The sequence below is a fragment of the Diospyros lotus genome, chromosome 7, assembly GCF_014633365.1.
Source record: "Diospyros lotus cultivar Yz01 chromosome 7, ASM1463336v1, whole genome shotgun sequence".
Classification (NCBI taxonomy): Eukaryota; Viridiplantae; Streptophyta; class Magnoliopsida; order Ericales; family Ebenaceae; genus Diospyros; species Diospyros lotus.
The window spans coordinates 18,753,166-18,771,640 of record NC_068344.1 but is presented as its reverse complement, the minus strand read 5'-3'; the positions used below and the strand labels follow the sequence as shown (position 1 = coordinate 18,771,640).

Sequence of the window (18,475 nt, the reverse complement as noted above, 5' to 3'; positions counted from 1 at the left end):
AACAATAAATCACAGAAAGTTGAAGGGAGAGAATTGATTAAGAAGAAGAACCTAGACGAGAGAAGAAGCCAAGAAGAGAAGAAAAGCCGAGGGAGGGAGGGATTATATATGATTCTAATCTCTAAATGAAATATAATTCTATCATCTAAACAACTATGATAAATCAACACAAGGCAAGATAAATAAATCTCAAAACAAGATAAAACATAATCTAAATCTAATCTCTAAAATCAAATAGAAAACATATGAAAATATCCCTATCACAATGCCTTCTCCAACCTCTCCCTAAATGATTCAATTTGCAATAACTGATACATATTAAAGAGGCTGGAGGAGAGGAGGAATTTTGGTATCAGTGAGCCCAATCTTCTAAACTTGTTGGCTAATTCGAAGCCAAAGGATTTGGATTTTAATGGGTTTAATCTTGGTTGAAAGATTTATGGGTCAAAACGGGATCAATGATAGTTGGAAGACTGTGGGTATTGTTAAGAGAAACCTTCTCGTTTGGGAAGAGAGGGAGGGAGAGAGAGGGGGAGGGGAGAGGAGGGGAGAGAGAAAGAGAGTGAGGGTATTTTGACTATTTTGAAAAATTTACCTAGAGTTAAGTAGGGTATAGTGCGACAAGGTAAAGTCAACGGAGGTCAATTCTATATTTAGAACCTCAGTGATACTGCCTGGCTTTGGGCCAACCTCAAGGATCCTGAGAGTATTTTCCCATTTAAGTTTGTTGCATACTGTTGAATTTTGGGGAGCACTGGAAATACTCAATCTTGCCGATAAACAGCACACACACTCTTTTATCCCACAACAGAAAATTAATAAGAACAGAAATGAAAGACAAGAGTAAGAACATGCAAACCACATGATGAATACAGCGTTTTTATCCCAATTCAGATCACAATTGTGATCCTACATCCAGCCTCAGTCCCGAGAGCAATCCACTATGAATCTTGAATGAAATCAGTACAAAGATCCCTCTCACACGAGTACATCAATCACGAGATTACAAAGGCTAACTTTATCTAGACTTTCCTCTCACTTTATTGCACTTGCATAACAGAATGAATGATCGTCCCAAGTGACTGCCCTATGCCTTCTATTTATAGACATTTTGGGTGGACATAACAAGATAATATAAAAGATAACACAATACCTATTATACCCCTCATACATATACTACTGTTAGACACAATCTAACTTAACTAACACTGCCGCTTGAATCAATCTGACTTCACTGACTTCTTCTAGGCTAGACTCTATGCAAAACTATAACACATACCATACTTGTGTTAACAGTGACTTATGATTTACTTTTACATATAGCTATTGATAAATACAATAAGACCTGTTTGTGTAAAATCTGAGAACAGTACTGGGTATTTTAGCACTTAGTTGAGAAGCGTGCAACAAAATATAGAGAATTGGAATTGAAAGCTCAAAGTTGGAGAGCTATTATTGTGGACCATATGATTAGACGATGCAAAGTGCTGCCAGTTCTTGTTTTTGTTTGTTTTATTTTTGATTCTTTCACTGAAGTCCTGTTTTTCCTTCTTTTAATTTAAGGAGTGCTTACATTTTTTATTTCATCATTTATGTTGATGCAGCTGATATATGTTTTTTTCTGCAGTTGATGTTACTCACTTCCTTTGATTGCTAACATAAGCATATAATTTCTTTTTGCAGGCTGAAACTGCTGTTGTTTCAAAAATTATGTCAGGGGACTGCAGTCAAAAGTTGTTGGAGGTAAGACTAGTTCCAAATGCCCTATCTCAATCTCAATCTCAAGCTCTGGTATATGGTAACAGGAAATGCCCATGAATGCAAACATATTTGCTTTCTATGTTTAGGAACTTGGTGATTGCCTAGCATTGCTACCAAAATCAAGAGGAGATGAAGATAGTTGGTCACTAATGATGCAGAAGATTTTATTATCAATCAATGTGTACCTAAATGATACTTTTCAAGGTGTAGAAGAAGGTGTGTAGCAACACTATGCTGACAATTGATATTACTGGTATCTAGGAATTATAGGTTTGTTTCACTCCTTGCAGAATCAAAAAGTAACGAAATCATCAGGCTATTGGTTCCTCCTGGGAAAGATCCCCCACCTCCCTTAGGTTATTCAGGAGAAGTCTCAGAACATACAACAAAACGACCTGAGCTGTTGCAAATATCCACTGTCTCTACCTTGATGCGTTGTTGTTGTACAATGCTTACAAGATCTTATCCTGTACAGGTATTGCTACTTAATTAGAGTTAACCTTTTCCAGTTAATACAAAGATGCAGATCCACTTCTTTAACAGTTACTTTAGACTTCCTCTGCTCAGTAGTCAAACATTATTGATATAACTATGCTACCATTCTTAGCAATATAGCCTTTCTTTTTTTTTGACAGGTGAAAGTTCCAGTCCGACCATTGGTAACCCTTGCTCGGAGGGTCCTGATGGTTGATGGGTCCTTGTCCCAAGCCTTGTTGCCCTTCGTGACTTCCATGCAACAAGAACGCATTTGTTCTGAACTTCCACTTCTGCATTTGTGCAGTCTGGATCTCCTCAATGCTGTCGTAAAGGGTGTGTGCAGGTGAAGCAACGCTGACCTGAAAAACAAAATGATTTCTGTTTCAGCTTGAAGCTTTCTTGAACAGCATTACTTATTTCTGTTTGTGGCAACCCAAATGTGTTTTTGGATCCTAAGATATCATCAAAGAGGTCAAAGTGTATCCCCCCAAGTTATTATGCTAGTTTTTGGCATGACATGTGAGAATGTGGATAGGTTGCTTATGTCAAATTAAACTTGGTTCCAACTAGAATTATTCTCTATGGGTCCAAATGAATATAGTGTGTCAAGGAGAAGATCCCATGACTTATAGTTCTGATGAGAGTTTAAAAAAGAAATATCCTTATCTCTATAGGTGGTAGTTACTATTGGCATAAGGCAATCATAATTAATTGCCGAGCAAATTCTAGGAACTTATTTTATGGTGAGAAACAGTAGAGAAGACCCTTGAGTTTTAAGGTTGGGAACAAAATTTAAATGAAAGGTTAATAAAATGTCTTGTTCCCCCTAATACATGAGAGGAAACCTTACCATAAGGCTTTAGAGGTTGAGAAATATTACAAGTTTCTTATCTAGAGATGAGTGGCTTCTCAAGTTGGAGAGTTCGACAATCTAGTTCTTTCCCTTTTGGTAGTTTGAGCAATTATCCAATCTAGGTTGGTAGTTTTGGTTTCTTCTATAGGTTCCAACAAAGGAAATCTTTGAGACACTAGTATGAACACATAATCCTCTTGTTCCATGGTTGGATTGATTATTGCAACGCTAGATGAAATGATGGACCAACTTGTTGGCTGAGTAATGTTCTTTAAGATTGACTTGAGAAGCGCTTATCATCAAATTTAGATCAGGAGCGGGATGAATGGAAAAAGAACTTTTAAAAATCTAGAGAAGTCATGAAGGTGTTAAGTCTTTTTAAAACTTATTTGAACGACTCATGTTAAATAAGATAAGTAACGGATATTAGTGTAATTAACTTAAAATACTTGCATATATAATTATATATATTCTCTTGTATTTTACATTTTGGTATGTACACATTATTTTATTCACACGGTAACAGAGCCCTAACCCTAATCCTAGCCACCGCCGTTCATCTGTTGTCATCGCTGGTCTCCCTGCACGTTTGCTGATCTTTTGTGGTTGTTCGTCTTCTATCGGCCATGCCTTCTTCCGCTAGCATTGCGATCGCCATCTTCGCTTGTGCATTCACTGAGCGTTGCTTTCGTCATCATTAGCCTTTCGTGACCGTTGCTGCATTGTTGCCGTCAACACCACTGAATCGCCCCTTGGCAGGCCATCTCAGATCGGTTAATTAGATATGCTTTTGGCTGCCTTCCTCTTTGTTTGGGTCTTCCGTCGTCCATCTTTGTTCTTCAACTAACTGCCACCATCGGCCTGCCATCGCAACTGTTGATCGATGGTCCTTTCACCAGATGACCATCGGCCTTCCTTGCTGTGTCTGCCATTGTTGGCTGCTTCAGCCAACCCAAATCTCAACCTAGACTTGGTTAGATCTGATCTGCTCCAGATCCAGTCAGCTAGAACAATGGGCTGTTCTTTCCGTATCTTGTCTTCATCTATAACACACTCTTCATCCACAAGCCTCTCCACCTCAGGCATACTAGTTATTACCATGGAGAAATTGAATGGATAAAATTATTCTGCTTGGTCATCGACGATTGAAATTTGGTTTCTTAGACATGGCCTTTAAGATCATTTATCAAGGACCATCTCAACTATTACTGAGGGAAATCAACTGTCACGAGCTACTCTTAATACTTTTAAATTTTTGTTGTAATTCGAAGAATTGGTAGAATAAGGAGTAACTAACCGCACATGTAGTGGTAGTTGTAGTGGCGAGAGACAATAAGAGCGCAAAGCTCTCTTTTCATTTGAATTGTAGGGAGATCAGTATAAAAAGGCTGATCTCACCTGTTGAAAGCATGAATACATTGATTCCAATTCGGAAAATCTCTCTCTTTCTCTCAATTCTCTATTCTTCCCCCTGAATTCTATCTCTCTCTCTCTCTCTCTCAATTCTCTTTCCTATTTGAATTCTCGGAGAAAATTGAGAACCCTTTTTTGTTAGGCTTGCACCCTGACAAATTGGTATTAGAGCCGGCCCCATGGCTCCTAGTGCAAGTGAGCAGCGACAGGGGTGACACCAGCATTATAGTGTTTGCCCAGGACTAGCAGTGGCTAGTGCACAGCCTGTCGTCGTGGGCGCCGGGCTGCGAAGCGTGGTGGTATGTTATGGTCCACTGCAGGGTATGTGACTTGTCCCACACTGGAAGTTCAGGCTTCTAGGGTGAGGTTTATAACCTCTTGGGCACCTTCCCTTAACAGTTAGCTTTTGAGGGTGAGTTCTACTCGAGGGTTGTAACATCAATCTCTTTGGCGAAAGGTGGATACATAGTTACTTTGATGCCTATTAAGTCGACTTTAATGTCTATATTTTGACCTCTTCGCTGTGGCAGACTATTGAGTCGACTTTGATGCCTATATTTTGACCTCTTTGTGAGTGGCTCATGAGCTGTATACGAGTGACATCACTTGTATTTATGATGTGATTGGTGCTTTGTTCAATCTACAGTAGGGTGATTTAGATATGGCCACCTATTTGGTTAAACTCCAAGCTTCCATTACTTTTTTTAACAAGTTGATGCCCTTTGATATAGACATCAAGAAACAACAAGAGCAGTGTGATCAAATGTTTACTGTTTACTGTTATCTATCTTCATGGGATTCGACTGGAGCTTAATTGGAGCTTAAATTAATTAAGACAGGTTCTCGACAGTGCCTTTCTACCTCCTTTGACAGAGGTATTTGCAAGGTTATTTAGAGCCTCTTCTATTACTATTGATTGTGGCACGTCTGTACCTAGAGATCACTTTGCCCTTGCTACTAAATAGACTGATTCTCATCCTAATCATGGAGGTAATTTAGGTGGCTGTGGTGGTGGTGGGCGTCCTCTGCCCCAGTGCTCCTATTGTAATCATCTTAGTTACACTCGGGAGACTTGCTATCATTTACATGGTCGCTCACCTCAAGTAGCTTGTACTGCTAACATTGTAATTGTCATTTAATTGAGACTGCCTGCACGTTTCTTCTTTATATGCATGTTCTGCTTCAATATTGGGATGAAGTTGTCTTAATTGCATGTTAGTTAATTAACTGAATGCCATCCTTTTACCTTAATGACCAGATTCCTCTTTCTGTTCTTTTTCCTCAAGTTGATTTTATATTCTCTTCCTATTCGTATCTTTGGGAATACCTGCTTTGTTCACCATCTTGCCCCAAGTCGTGATAAGCTATCTGCTCGTTCCGTCAAATGTGTTTTTCTTGGTTATTCACGCCTTTAAAAGGGGTATCGTTATTACTCTCCTTAATTAGCTCACTATTTTGTTGCACCGGATGTTACTTTCTTTAAGTCATCTCCTTATTTTTTCCATTCGTTTGAGTTCTCCGAGTCTGTGTCTATTGGCTTACATTTACTCGTTCCTTTTCTTGAGCTTTTCGCTTCTCCTTCTCCACCACCCTCTGCATCTCGCCTTGATCGCCCCGATCTTCAGGTCTATCAGCGGCATCCTCGACTTGTGGCCCCACCAGCAGAGCTTGTCATCGCTAGGTCAATGGAGCCGTCTATTGACTCATCCTCTGTGCCAATTGGTTCTTCTTCCTCTGGTTCGTCTCCCTTGGTTTCTGATCTTGACTTACCTATTGCTTTTCGTAGAGGTACTCATCATTGCACTATTTTCCATCTCATTTCACATTTTGTTAGCTATAATTCTTTATTCCCTGGATATTTTGCTTTTGTTACTTCTTTGTTTTCTCTTTCTCTTCCTCAATTTGTTCTAGAAGCTCTTCCCATCCAAGATGGTGGGATCCTATGGTTGAAGAAATGTTTGTCTTACAATCCACTGGGACTTGATACCTCTTCCCAAGGGTAAGTCTCCTATTGGTTGTCGCTGAGTTTACACTGTTAAAGTTGGTCCTGACGGCATGATTGATCGCCTTAACGCTTGCCTTGTTGCCAAATGATACACTCAAGTTGTTGGCCTTGATTATGGCGAAACTTTTTCTCCTGTTGCTAAGATCTCCTATGTTTGCCTTTTCTTGTCCTTTGCTACTATGTTTCACTAGCCTCTTCATTACTTGGATATCAAGAATGCCTTTCTTCATGGCAATTTACAGGAAGAGGTGTATATGAAGCAACCTCTTGGCTTTGTTGCTCAGGGGGAGTCTGGGCTGGTGTGTTGCCATCGAAAATCCTTATATGGCCTAAAACAGTTTCCTCAAGTTTGGTTTGGTCGACTCAGTTTAGCTATTCTTGAGTTTGGGTTAACTCATAGTAGAGCTGATCATTCTATTTTTTATCGCTCTCAGTTTGGTTGTCATATTCTTCTAGTGGTATACATGGATGATATAGTACTTATAGGGGATGATGATGTTGGTATCACTGAATTGAAGGCACATCTTTACCAATAGTTTTAGATTAAGGATTTGGGTCCCTTAAATATTTTTTGGGTATTGACGTAGCTTGATCAAAGCAAGACATCTATATTTCTCAAAGAAAGTATGCCTTGGATATGCTAGAGGAGACATGGTTGCTTGGGTGTAAGCCAACAAATACCCCTATGGATCCGACTATTAGATTGTTACTAGGACAGGGGGAGCCTATTTTTGGCCCTGGGCGCTACTGTCGACTAGTTGGGAAGCTTAATTATCTCATAGTCACACGTCTTGATATTTCATTTGTTGTGAGTGTGGTAAGTCAGTTTTTGGATTCACCTTGTGACAGTCATTGGGATGCAGTGATTCGTATTCTTCGGTTACTAAGGCTGCCCTCGGTCGAGGTGTATTGTATTAGAATTATGAAAACAACTAGATTGTTGGATATACGGATGCTGATTGGGTAGGATTGCCTAGTGACTGGTGATCCACATTTGTATACTGTGTATTTGTTGGTGGACACCTAGTCTTTTTGAAAATTAAGAAACAAACTGTTGTCGCCAAGTCCAGTGCAGAAGCTAAATATAGGGCAATAGCTGTAACAACATTTGAGCTTGTAGTATTCACTTGTATTAGATTAGCTTGGGTTATCTCGAGAGAGTTTTCTTAGCTGTTAGCATTTGTATATCACTTGTTTTATTCTAGAAGGATTGTTTCTAGAATGGTTAGTTAGCAGATTTGTTAATTCGGTTAGTTGTTTGTAACTTCCGGTATTTTCTAGATAACTTTCTGTTACCGCCTCTATGTTGTATAAATAGAGGTCGGATATGAGTCTTTAGGCAAGGGCTTTATTCTGTCTTGGGATGAGAGGGAGAAAGGAGTATGCGCAGTTTCTACTTGAGTACTAAGAGGGAATATCTTTGTATTTTGGGTAGGGAAACTCTGAGCAGTTTTGGGTACAAGGCTGGAGAGGTTATTGAGTGCATGTAATCCTTCAAGTTTCATTCAAGATAGTGAAGATAAAGTGCTTAGGGCAGTCTGGATGTAGGTCTTGTTAAAAGACCGAACCAAGATAAATTTCTTGGTGTTCTTGCTTCTCATTTTGTGATTGTTTTTCTGATTGTTTTGTCAATCTTGTGTGTCATCGAGGTGAGTAAATTCTAAGAGAGGTTTTCGTTGTGAAGAGGAGTGTTATTGAGAGTTAGAAAGCTAAGGGATTATTCCAACAGAGCTAATGTGGCTGAAACAATTAATTAAGGAGTTAGGATTTACTTAGGTCAAATCTATGCAATTGATTTGTGATAATTAGGCTGCAATGCATATTGCTTCTAATCTTGTTTTTCATTAGAGAATCAAGCATATTGAAATTGATTGTCATTTTGTCAGAGAAAATGTGCTCTCTGGGGATGTAGTTACAGCATATGTGGGTTCCAATGATCAGTTAGTTGATTTACTCACCAAGTCATTGAGAGATTCTCGTGTGAATTACATTTGTATTAAACTGGACATGTTCAATATATATATTCCAGCTTAAGGAGGAGTGTTAAATAAGATAAATAAGGGGTATTAGTGTAATTAACTTAAAAATATTTGTATATAAATATTCTCTTATATTATACATTTTGGTATACACACATTATTTTATTCACAACTCATAATGCTTTTTGGCCTTGCCAATGCCTCAAGCCCTTTTATGCACACGACAAAAGAGGTGTTAAATCCTTTCCTAGGTTATGCCATCATTGTTTATTTTTTATGATAAACGGTGAGAATGAGCATCTGCATCATCTTAAAAATGTGCTTTTTTCGTACGATCATGTTGTGTTCTTGGTAGTGTAGTAAAAGGCTAGCCAAGTGCTTAGATGACGCAAGGTGCTGCAGAAGCACATCGCCTATTGCTAGGCGAGGCTCCTTCTCTCAAGCGTTGCCTAGGCAAGTGCCTCTGGTTACATGTTCTGTTGCTGTTGCCTAGGCTATAAGAAACGGAAATCAAAGGAAAAATAGGAGGAAAATGAATGGCCATCTATAGAAGGCTTGCGAAAGGTCTCAGTGTAACATGAAGAGTAAAATGAAGAGGAGAATGAAAAAACAAAAGGAGAAAAGCAAACTCACCCAACTCCTCTATTGAAACCAATGATCAGTATTTCCAATCTAGGGGTATTGTTGTTTATGCACAAGGTTTTTCTCCTCAACCACAGCATGGGTCGAAAAAGAACACGACCATCAACAAGAAAGGGCGTCTCGACATTTTGCACCACCAGAAACATACAATTGAAATGAACTCATCGATAGGATATCCTTAAAATCTTTTAGTGAGATCCGCCACATAAATAATTTAATCACACCTCTTCAGTCCTAGAATAGTCGAGTAGCGACAGCTTCTTGCTAGCCTCTTGTGCCTATGGCAGTGATGGAGGATTGGTCGGCGCTGCAAGGTCAACTCCTCAAAACCCAAGCCTCCAAATCTTCAAAACCGTAGTTGGTTTGGTGCTGAAGCTCCTTGCAGAGGCTTCTGTCTTCAAAATGCTGAAAAAGTCCCCAAAGTAGCTGGGAGACCCTTTATTTATACCAGACCTCAAGCTTCCAAGGGAAGCCAACTTCTATCTCTTCAAGTTTCCAAGAGAAGCCAACTCCCCCTAAAAGTCACTAATCTTTAGGAACCCCAACAAAATACTTGATCTTACAAAAAGACACCCCAAAATTAACTTACACCAAAATATACCCCCCAAAAGCTGAAAATTACCAAAATACCCCTACCCAATTAGAGAAAACACATGAAAATAAAAACTATGTACAGGTTTGCATCACACAGTATCCATTAAGTTGAGCCTAAATGCATAGTTACCGAATTTGTATATGGATATGATCTTATTATTGTTGTTGAGGTTTTTTTTCCTTACAGAGGCAGTGTTGTGCCTCCTAGTTGGTTGATAGATTATTCTAACTGTTGTATATCATGTATTTCAGTTTTAGCACACGTTCCTTAACATTTTTCCTGTTCCTGTATTGCACAAACTGGACTGAAGAAGTTCATCATATGGAATACGCATGCTTCTTGTGGGTTTTTTTATTGATGCTGTGCAAAATGGATGTAGTGATAGAATTGCTTGCTTATTGGATCACATAGGATGAATTTCACTATCTTGATGCAAACCCTTGTGGAGCAGCACTTGCACAACCACCCCCACCCCCCAAAAGAAAAAAAAAAAAAAAAAAAAAGATGAGTTCCTCCAAGTTTTAGACCAGTAAGGGAGATTAAGGAAGAGAACCCTGCAAGTGTTCCATAGTGTTGGTGGAGAGAAAAAGATTTAAATATGGTGTTGGTGTTTATAGATTTAGAACTTATGAAAAAGTCCCCAGAGAAGTTTTCAATGAAGGGTTGTAGAGTGGAAAGGAGTACAACATTTTCAATTAAAATTGGATTACATCAAGATTATGCATTAAACCCTTTCTACTGGATGATACGCCAGGTAAGTGTGTGAGACTCAATTAAGATGGTTTCGTTATGAGAGAATGTCAGGAACCAGTCTTGACCTAGGGTTTGTTTAAAGACAGAAATGAGAACAAGAGAGAAAGGGATAATAACAGAGAGAAATTAGGAAGAGGACTGAAGAGAGAGAAAAGAATTCAGTTTTCTTATTTCTCAACAACCTCTATACAGTTCTTGAGTAGCTTTATATAACTACTCCTTAGATAGTTTTTTACAACAAAAATAACTGCTAACTGATATTCTCCGGAGAACTAATCTGCTACAACCACTGCTCTCTTGTAAGTATAAACTCATGGTCTTGATAGAGAAGAAGACCGATAAAAGTTTATATAAGGAGAGGGGATAGACAGGAAGACATCTTTAGCAAAAGAGGTAGAAGAGATCAAGAAAAACTCAGTGGGAACTCATAGATATGAGTTATAAGGGTTTTTACAAAAGATATAGCTATAGATATTGATTGGCGAGCTAGAATTCATGTAATTATGCATATGTTAATATTTTCTTTTTGCTTCTTTTCGACTATTATAGGTGTTTATTGAACTTGACCTCTTTTTAGAATTATAAATTCTACGTGTTAACTTCACGGGATCTATTTTTGCTAGCATATTATGGGGATAACTTGAATTAGTCTCTCATTTTTCTTCAATGCCTACTGGCATCTGACTAAAATTTTTATTTGCATTTCTGTTCAGCTCCATATTCAAAGTACACCTACCTGTTTTCTTTTTTGCAGTCAATTGTTACCACATGCAGCAGAAATTGTGCTGCTATTAACAGAGTATTTCACTAGATGTGCATTGCCAGATCTAAGGATAAAGGTCTACTCAATCATAAGGATTTTGCTTATGTCCATGGGGGTTGGTAAGCATTTAGATCCTAAAAATTTCATATTACTTCCATAGTGGGGTACTGTTGTTATCTGGCGAGACCACACTAAAAAATTATGCATCTGAATTTATTTACTGATGCTATCAGTGTAGCATCAGCAATATGTCTTATTTGTTGATCAAATCTATAGTTATGGTATATGCATGCTCTCAACACACCAATGCATATTCTGTTTAATGAAAGCAGATAATATAAATAATATATTAGCAAAGCTCCTCTGGGACAAAATGAGATTTTAACTTGTATATATGTGGAGCTAGTGCATTTTGTGTGTGTGTAACAAGTAAAGACGATTAGAGTAGACTGTAACAAAAACATCAAGAGAGATTGCAACAGACAAGTTTTTCAATAAGCCATGGCTCACTGTTTAGCTTGAAAATCCAATACCAAATTCTGTTTAGCTTCACATTATACCCTAAATGAACTACTAAACTCACTGTTCAAGGCCCCCAAATGGCCCAACCAGATTCTATCCAGTGAGCACTTTCACCAAAATTACATGCTTATAGAAGGTTAAATATCTGAATCATGAAACTGACGAGTGTAACACTTCCCATGGCTCACCTACAAGCATGTAACATCAATTTACATTAAATAAATTACAAAACCAGTCCACTAAAGGGTTCTGGCAGAATGTATAGCCCCACCAAAAGTTCAGTTTTACATTTCTTCACAAATTAAAGAGAGTAGGAAAATCCTGAAAACATACAAAAAATCAACATAACACCAATGCTATTGTGGGGCAATCACACTACAAAACATGATATTTACAAAGCTAAAAAAACTGATTTTATACAGTCTCTAGCACCTCCTTGCCATTGGTCACTGGAAATTTAAGTTTGGTACCTGGCATGTTTAAACATACTGGGGTGAGCCCATGCTCAGTAAGGGTATCCCACCTGTGAAGGAAATGACACCAATGTGCTTGAAAGCCACATCCTCGATATAATATATGTATGAGCATGCTTGTTATGCAACGGAAGTGCGACACCCATCCTTGGACAACCAAGTCCTTCAATAGCTCTAAGTCAAGCTAGGATTTAATCTTCAACCAAAAGGATATCAAAAGCCACACAAACTATGGTCATGTTATAACATGAAACTTTAAAACATGAACTTTCACAAGCCATGCAAGCATACCAAACTAACATTTTCTTCAACCTACCATGTCATAACCCAGATCACATCCACCCTTACCTTGTTTCTCATCTTGAATTTGAAAACCAATCAAAACTGGCTTGTGATTGACTACATGGTTCAACCACCCTCTATCTTGCTTCCCTTGAATTCAACTACTACTGGTTTAGAGAACAAAATATTCTCTCTTTATTGTATCATGCTTTCATATAGAAGGCTAGACTTGATCTTAATTGTTGATCAAGTTTTAACACAAGGGTCCACATTTAGGCAAGGGTAATCTTGTCATTTCCACCTTTGGATTTTTTTTTTACACATTTATATATAATTATATACTTGTATATTTCGTAATTATCCGAAATATTTTACGAAGAATTAATCTCCCTAATTTAATTTGATTCAATGATTATGGAAATTCCCATTTCCATAATTCTTAATTCATGTAATTATCCAAAATTTATGGACTACAAGACAAAAGCGCACACCTTTTCACAAGTGGGTCCCTCACCTGAGGACATTTTTTTCCCCTTACCCAAGAATTCATCTTGTCGCGACATGTAACCATTTCGGGTGGAAAATGCAGCAACTAGATGTAACTTGCATTGGGAATTGGAGGAGGATGTATTGATGGAGTTACCCTTGGGTTTTAGGAAGAAGAAATAGGTACAGTGTGCAAGCTTAAAAGGCCTTATATGTGCTCAAGCAGTCCCCTTGGGCGTGATTTGGCAAGTTTTCCAAGGCTATAAAGTCTATGGGATACTACCGCTATTTGTTAGAATCGTGCAATTCGTGGCTCGATTCAAAGAGAAATCGAGTCGAATCTATAGAGTGAATTGAAAATCCCTTAGAATTGACTGTGAATCAAAAGAATCGACAAAGAATTGGTAGAATGGGACGAATCGGGTGAATCAAACGAATCACAAAACTGAAATAGAGATGAGGTGAAACGACAGTACTTGAAATGTTAGGAGTTGGAAGCTGAAAAGTTGAAATAGAGAAGCAAAAAATGTTGCATATGAGCATGAGATGAAACGTCAAAAGCAAAGGTGAGAGCTGCGACTGCGAGACTTCAAGTTTTGTTCAAGGTACATTGCTTTCTTCTTCTTCTTCTTCTTCTTTCTTCTTTGCTTTATCCGAGATCATACGAGTCCTAAGAAGAAGATTGCATTGCTTAAAACCAGTGCTTCTATGCCTATTCCTAGAGAAAATCCAGCTTGGGAGTCTTGATGAGTGTTGAAGGTGTCCACTGTCCACCTTGTTTTGGATTTTCTATAACCACTTCTCTGGTCAAACCATTTTTCATCTTTGAAAAGTGATATCATAATTTTTCTTGTGCTTGGTACCTTGTGGGCTTGAGGCTCTCGTGCTAACAAAGAGATCACATCACAGGTGTGGACAGTTGGGCGCATTAGACTCAACCACTAAGGCTTACTACCAGGCACTAGCTGTTTTTGTTGACTTTGGGGTTATTAGGCAACCTATTTTGTAGTTGTTAACTTGTTATTGTTTTATTTTATTTTTTTAATTTTTTTAATTTTTTCTTGCTGCTGCACTGTAGTGCTGTGTCCTTTTTGTTCTTTTGATTTTTTCTGTTATGTTTTGTTGTCTATTCAAATTTGTTTTGCGTCTTTTAATTTTCAACTAATTCATATTATTTTCAATGTTATTTCTTTTTATATGGTGAAACTTTTAGTTTTCAACTAGTTTATATTATTTTTCAAGTTTATTTTCTTTATGGTGTTTTACTATTTTCTATTTCAAAAGTTTGACATTATGTTGTTTCGCAATGTTAGAAGAAGAATATTTCTTTCTTTCTCGTTGAATATGGCGTCAAGATAAAAAAATAGATCTACAACAGAGAGTAATGATCCTACCTAGGAATATTTCTCTCGGATTAATGGAAATAGAATGAACTTAAAAGTGCAATTATTGTGTTCTTGAAAGATGGGGAGGGATAACTCGAATGAAACACCATTTTCCGGGTGATCATGATAATGTGGCTTCTTGTGCACAATGTCTAGATAATGTGAGGGAACTTTGTATTCAGATCTTAGGAGAATTGGAAAGACAAAAGATGAATAAAAAAGAATGTTTCCAAGAAGAAGAGAAAGAAGTTCAAATGATTGGAGGGAAAAGAAAAACTAGTATGGATGTCTTTGTCACTAAAGGGAAAGAAAAACAACAAACTTTAAATGCAATGGTTAAGAAAAGGGAGCTTGTTTTTCATAGCATTTGTAGATTTTTGTATGGACATGCATTGCCTTTAGTTTTGGTAAAAAGTCCCCTTTTTGCTTCAATGATGGAAATGATTGGTGAATATGGTAAGGGTTTAAAACTTCCTAGTTATCATGAGGCTAAAGTTACATTTCTTAAGAAGGAAGTTGACAATGTAAACTCAATGCTAGAAAAGTCTAAAAAGGAGTGGAAATGGACCAGTTGTACTTTGATGTCGGATGGGTGGACGGATAGGAAAAGTAGGTCTCTTACTTTTTGGTGAATAGTCCAAGTGGAATAGTTTTTCTTAAATCTATTGACACTTCAAATGTTATAAAAGATGCACAAAAGTTATTTGAGTTGCTTGATTCATTGGTGGAGGAAAATGGGGAGGAAAATGTTGTTCAAGTGGTGACTGATAGTGCTTTGACCTACGTAGCTGCGGGTGACTTGTTGATGGAGAAAAGAAAAAAATTATGTTGGTCTCCTTGTGCAGCACATTGCATTGATTTGATCTTGCATGATATAGGTGGATTGTCTATTTTCACAGATACAATAAAGAAGGCTAAAGAAGTTTGTGTATATTGTAAAGAAGGTTAGGGCAATAGAAATCTAGGGCACAAGAGAGAAGAAGATAACGATCTCAGAACTTTACTTCTTAGAAAATGAATAAATGTTTTTCTCAGCACATACAATGAAAGCTCATCGAGCTTATATACAACCGTGCCTAACCACTATAATAGAAACTACATCACCGCATATTAACAGCATACACTAAGTAAATACATAACAAAAACAATCTCAAGTATTCTAAAAGAAACAGACTCAAGTAATCTCTCCAGCATTCCCCCTCAGAGTGGACTTCCCTTTGAGCATTCATCTAGTAGTTAATCCTTGAGAATCAGCAACCATGGGAGACTGTTGTATATGCAACTTGTCAACCAAAAACTTGAACCTGCTCCTTGGTAATCCTTTAGTAAACACATATGCTATTTGATGAGTGGTAGGCACGTATCTAATCTCAACTTCATTCTTCTCCACCTTCTCATGAACAAAATGAATATCTATCTCAATATGTTTTGTACGGGCATGAAAAACTAGATTCTCAGCAATACTCTTGGCTGCTTGATTATCACTCCAAATTTTTGGAGTATGCACACACGAATAGCCTAGCTCACCAAGTAAGGATTTCAGCCACAACACTTCTGTCACACCCTGAGCAATAACCCTATATTCAGCCTCCCCAACACATCGAGAAACCACTGATTGTTTCTTTGAACTCCAAACGATTAGATTATCACCAAGAAATACATACACCCTACTAGTTGATCGCCTAGACACCTTACAACCAGCATGATCGGCATCCATGAAAACAATAAGGGGTAAATTTGCTGAAGAAGGTGAAAAGAAGAGGCCCAGACTGATTATACCCTTAAGATACCTCAGTAGCCTTTTACAAGCCAACCAATGCTGCTGCTTAGGATTAGCCAAAAATTGACTAAGCTTATTCACTCCAAAGGCTATGTCAGGTCTTGTATAAGTAAGGTATTCTAGTGACCCAACCAGTGTTCGATACAAGGATGGATTAGCAAACAATTCACCTTCATCAGTTAGAGATACATCAGTATCAACTAGGGTGTCACATGAATTACAATCTGACATAACAACCTTCTTTAACAGGTCTAACACATACTTTGACTGAGTAAGATAGAGACCATTGCTATCTCTATATGCTTCAAACCCTAGGAAGTAATTAACAGAACCTAGGGTCTTTAGAGCAAAATGGGTGTCAAGATCAAGAATACAAGCTTGTAAAGCAGTAGAATCCGAGCCTGTAATTAATATATCATCAACATACACCAAAATAAAAATGACAAAGGTAGATGTTCGTTTGATAAACAACGAAGCATTTGAGACACCCCTTAAGAAACCCCAAGACTAAAGAACATTCCTTAACTTTGTGTACCAAGATTTAGGAGTTTGTTTCAGTCCATAAAGGGATTTTTTCAGCTTGCATACATGAGAAGGACGTGTAGAACTAATAAACCCTTCAAGTTGAGACATGAACACTTCCTCTTCAAGATCACCATTTAGGAATGCATTATTTACATCAACTTGTTGTATATCCCATCCAAAGGTCACTACTAAAGAAAACAACACTTTAATAGTAGGTGTTTTAACAACAGGGTTAAATGTTTCAGCATAATCAATGCCTGGATTTTGGAAAAAACCTTTTGCAACTAGGCGAGCCTTATATTTTAGAACAGTCCCATCAGAGTTATACTTAATTCGGAATACCCATTTACACCCAATTAGATTCATATCATTAGAAAATGGAACTAGCTCTCATGTATTATTTTTCTGCAAAGTTGAAAACTCCTCTACCATAGCTTTAACCCATCGTGAGTCTAATAAGGCCTCATGAACTGTGTTAAGTTCTAAGAAACTCGCCAAGGCTTGAGGAGAGGGGATTAAAAGATGTCTAGTCTTGGACTTAGTGATCATAGGATGAATTGAGGGAGCTGGAGCAGTTTTGTATTTAGGAACAGAAACTGACATTCTGGGAGTAAAAGACTGTATTGGTTGAAGAGATGAGGCAGAAAAGGCTACTTGAGATGAGGAATGATCAGAACTTGTAGAAGTGTGTGCAAACTCAAGAGGAATAGAAGACTATACTACTCGAGGACTAAAAGAGGTGGAAGAAAAAGAAGGAAGAGACTGAAAAATCAAAGTAGAAGAATTGTCTGGAATGGACATAGATGAAGTAGAGGATGAAGAAGAGAATAGAATTGGAAATGAAAACTCATCCGGATTGAAACTCACATGTTTGGAGACATAAATTTTTCTAGAAGGATGCAAACAGATGTAACCTCCTTGAGGATGGCTATATCCAAGAAATATGCACTTGTGGGTATGAAAGTCAAACTTGTGCTTGTTATAAAGTCTCAAGTAAGGAAAACAAGTACATCCAAAAGGTTGTAACAATAGATAATTAAGTGTTTTATCATAGAGAAGCTCAAAGGGGGTACGAAACTGTAATGAAGAGGATGGCAGCATGTTAATCACAAAAACTGCAATTTGAAATGCCTCTTCCCAGAATCTTAACGGCATGTGAGCATGGGCGAGCAATGTAAGACCCATCTCAACTGCATGTCTATGTTTTGTTTCGGCTACACCATTTTGTTGGTGAGTGTAAGGACATGAAAGCCTAGGCTGTATTCCATGACTTTGTAGATAAGGTAAAAAGGCTCGAAATTCCCCCCCCCCCATTATCAGTTTGGATAGCTTTAAGCTTGGTTTGGTATTGATTTTCAGCAAGTTTATGAACACTAATAAAGATAGGTAAGGCATCTGATTTTAATTTCAATTGATATAGCCATGTGAATCTTGAATAGGCATCAACAAAGATAATATAATATCTGAACCCTTTAATAGAAATAGTAGGGGAAGGACCCCATACATCAGAGTATATCAACTCTAAAGGTCTCTTTGCTATAATATCATGAGAGACAAATGGAAGTCGATGATGTTTGGTTTACAAGAATCACAGAATGAAAGAGCTGAAGGAGAACATGGAATTCTAATTTTATTAAGAATCAATTTCAATACATTGTATGTAGGATGACCCAACCAAGCTTTCCATTGCTGGCATGTCTTATTGTGCTAGGCTAAACAAACACTAGGAGACATTCCATGACTAAATGGAAGCTGTCTTTTACAACATTTAGAAGAAAAAT

General features: G+C 37.7%; 1 protein-coding gene across 7 annotated transcripts in view; it reads left to right on the top strand.

Moving 5' to 3' along the window:
* Positions 1-18,475, top strand: part of LOC127806114 (uncharacterized) — a 137,824-nt gene that overhangs the window by 47,066 nt on the left and 72,283 nt on the right. For all 7 annotated transcript variants that reach the window (XR_008024346.1, XM_052343147.1, XM_052343153.1 and 4 more), the window contains 5 exons: positions 1,684-1,743; positions 1,848-1,977; positions 2,052-2,236; positions 2,397-2,581; positions 11,233-11,360. Coding sequence is in view for 6 of the 7 variants with exons in the window: in XM_052343147.1 (XP_052199107.1) it covers positions 1,684-1,743; positions 1,848-1,977; positions 2,052-2,236; positions 2,397-2,581; positions 11,233-11,360 (688 nt within the window). In the remaining variant the exon portion in view is untranslated. The remainder of the gene's footprint in view (positions 1-1,683; positions 1,744-1,847; positions 1,978-2,051; positions 2,237-2,396; positions 2,582-11,232; positions 11,361-18,475) is intronic.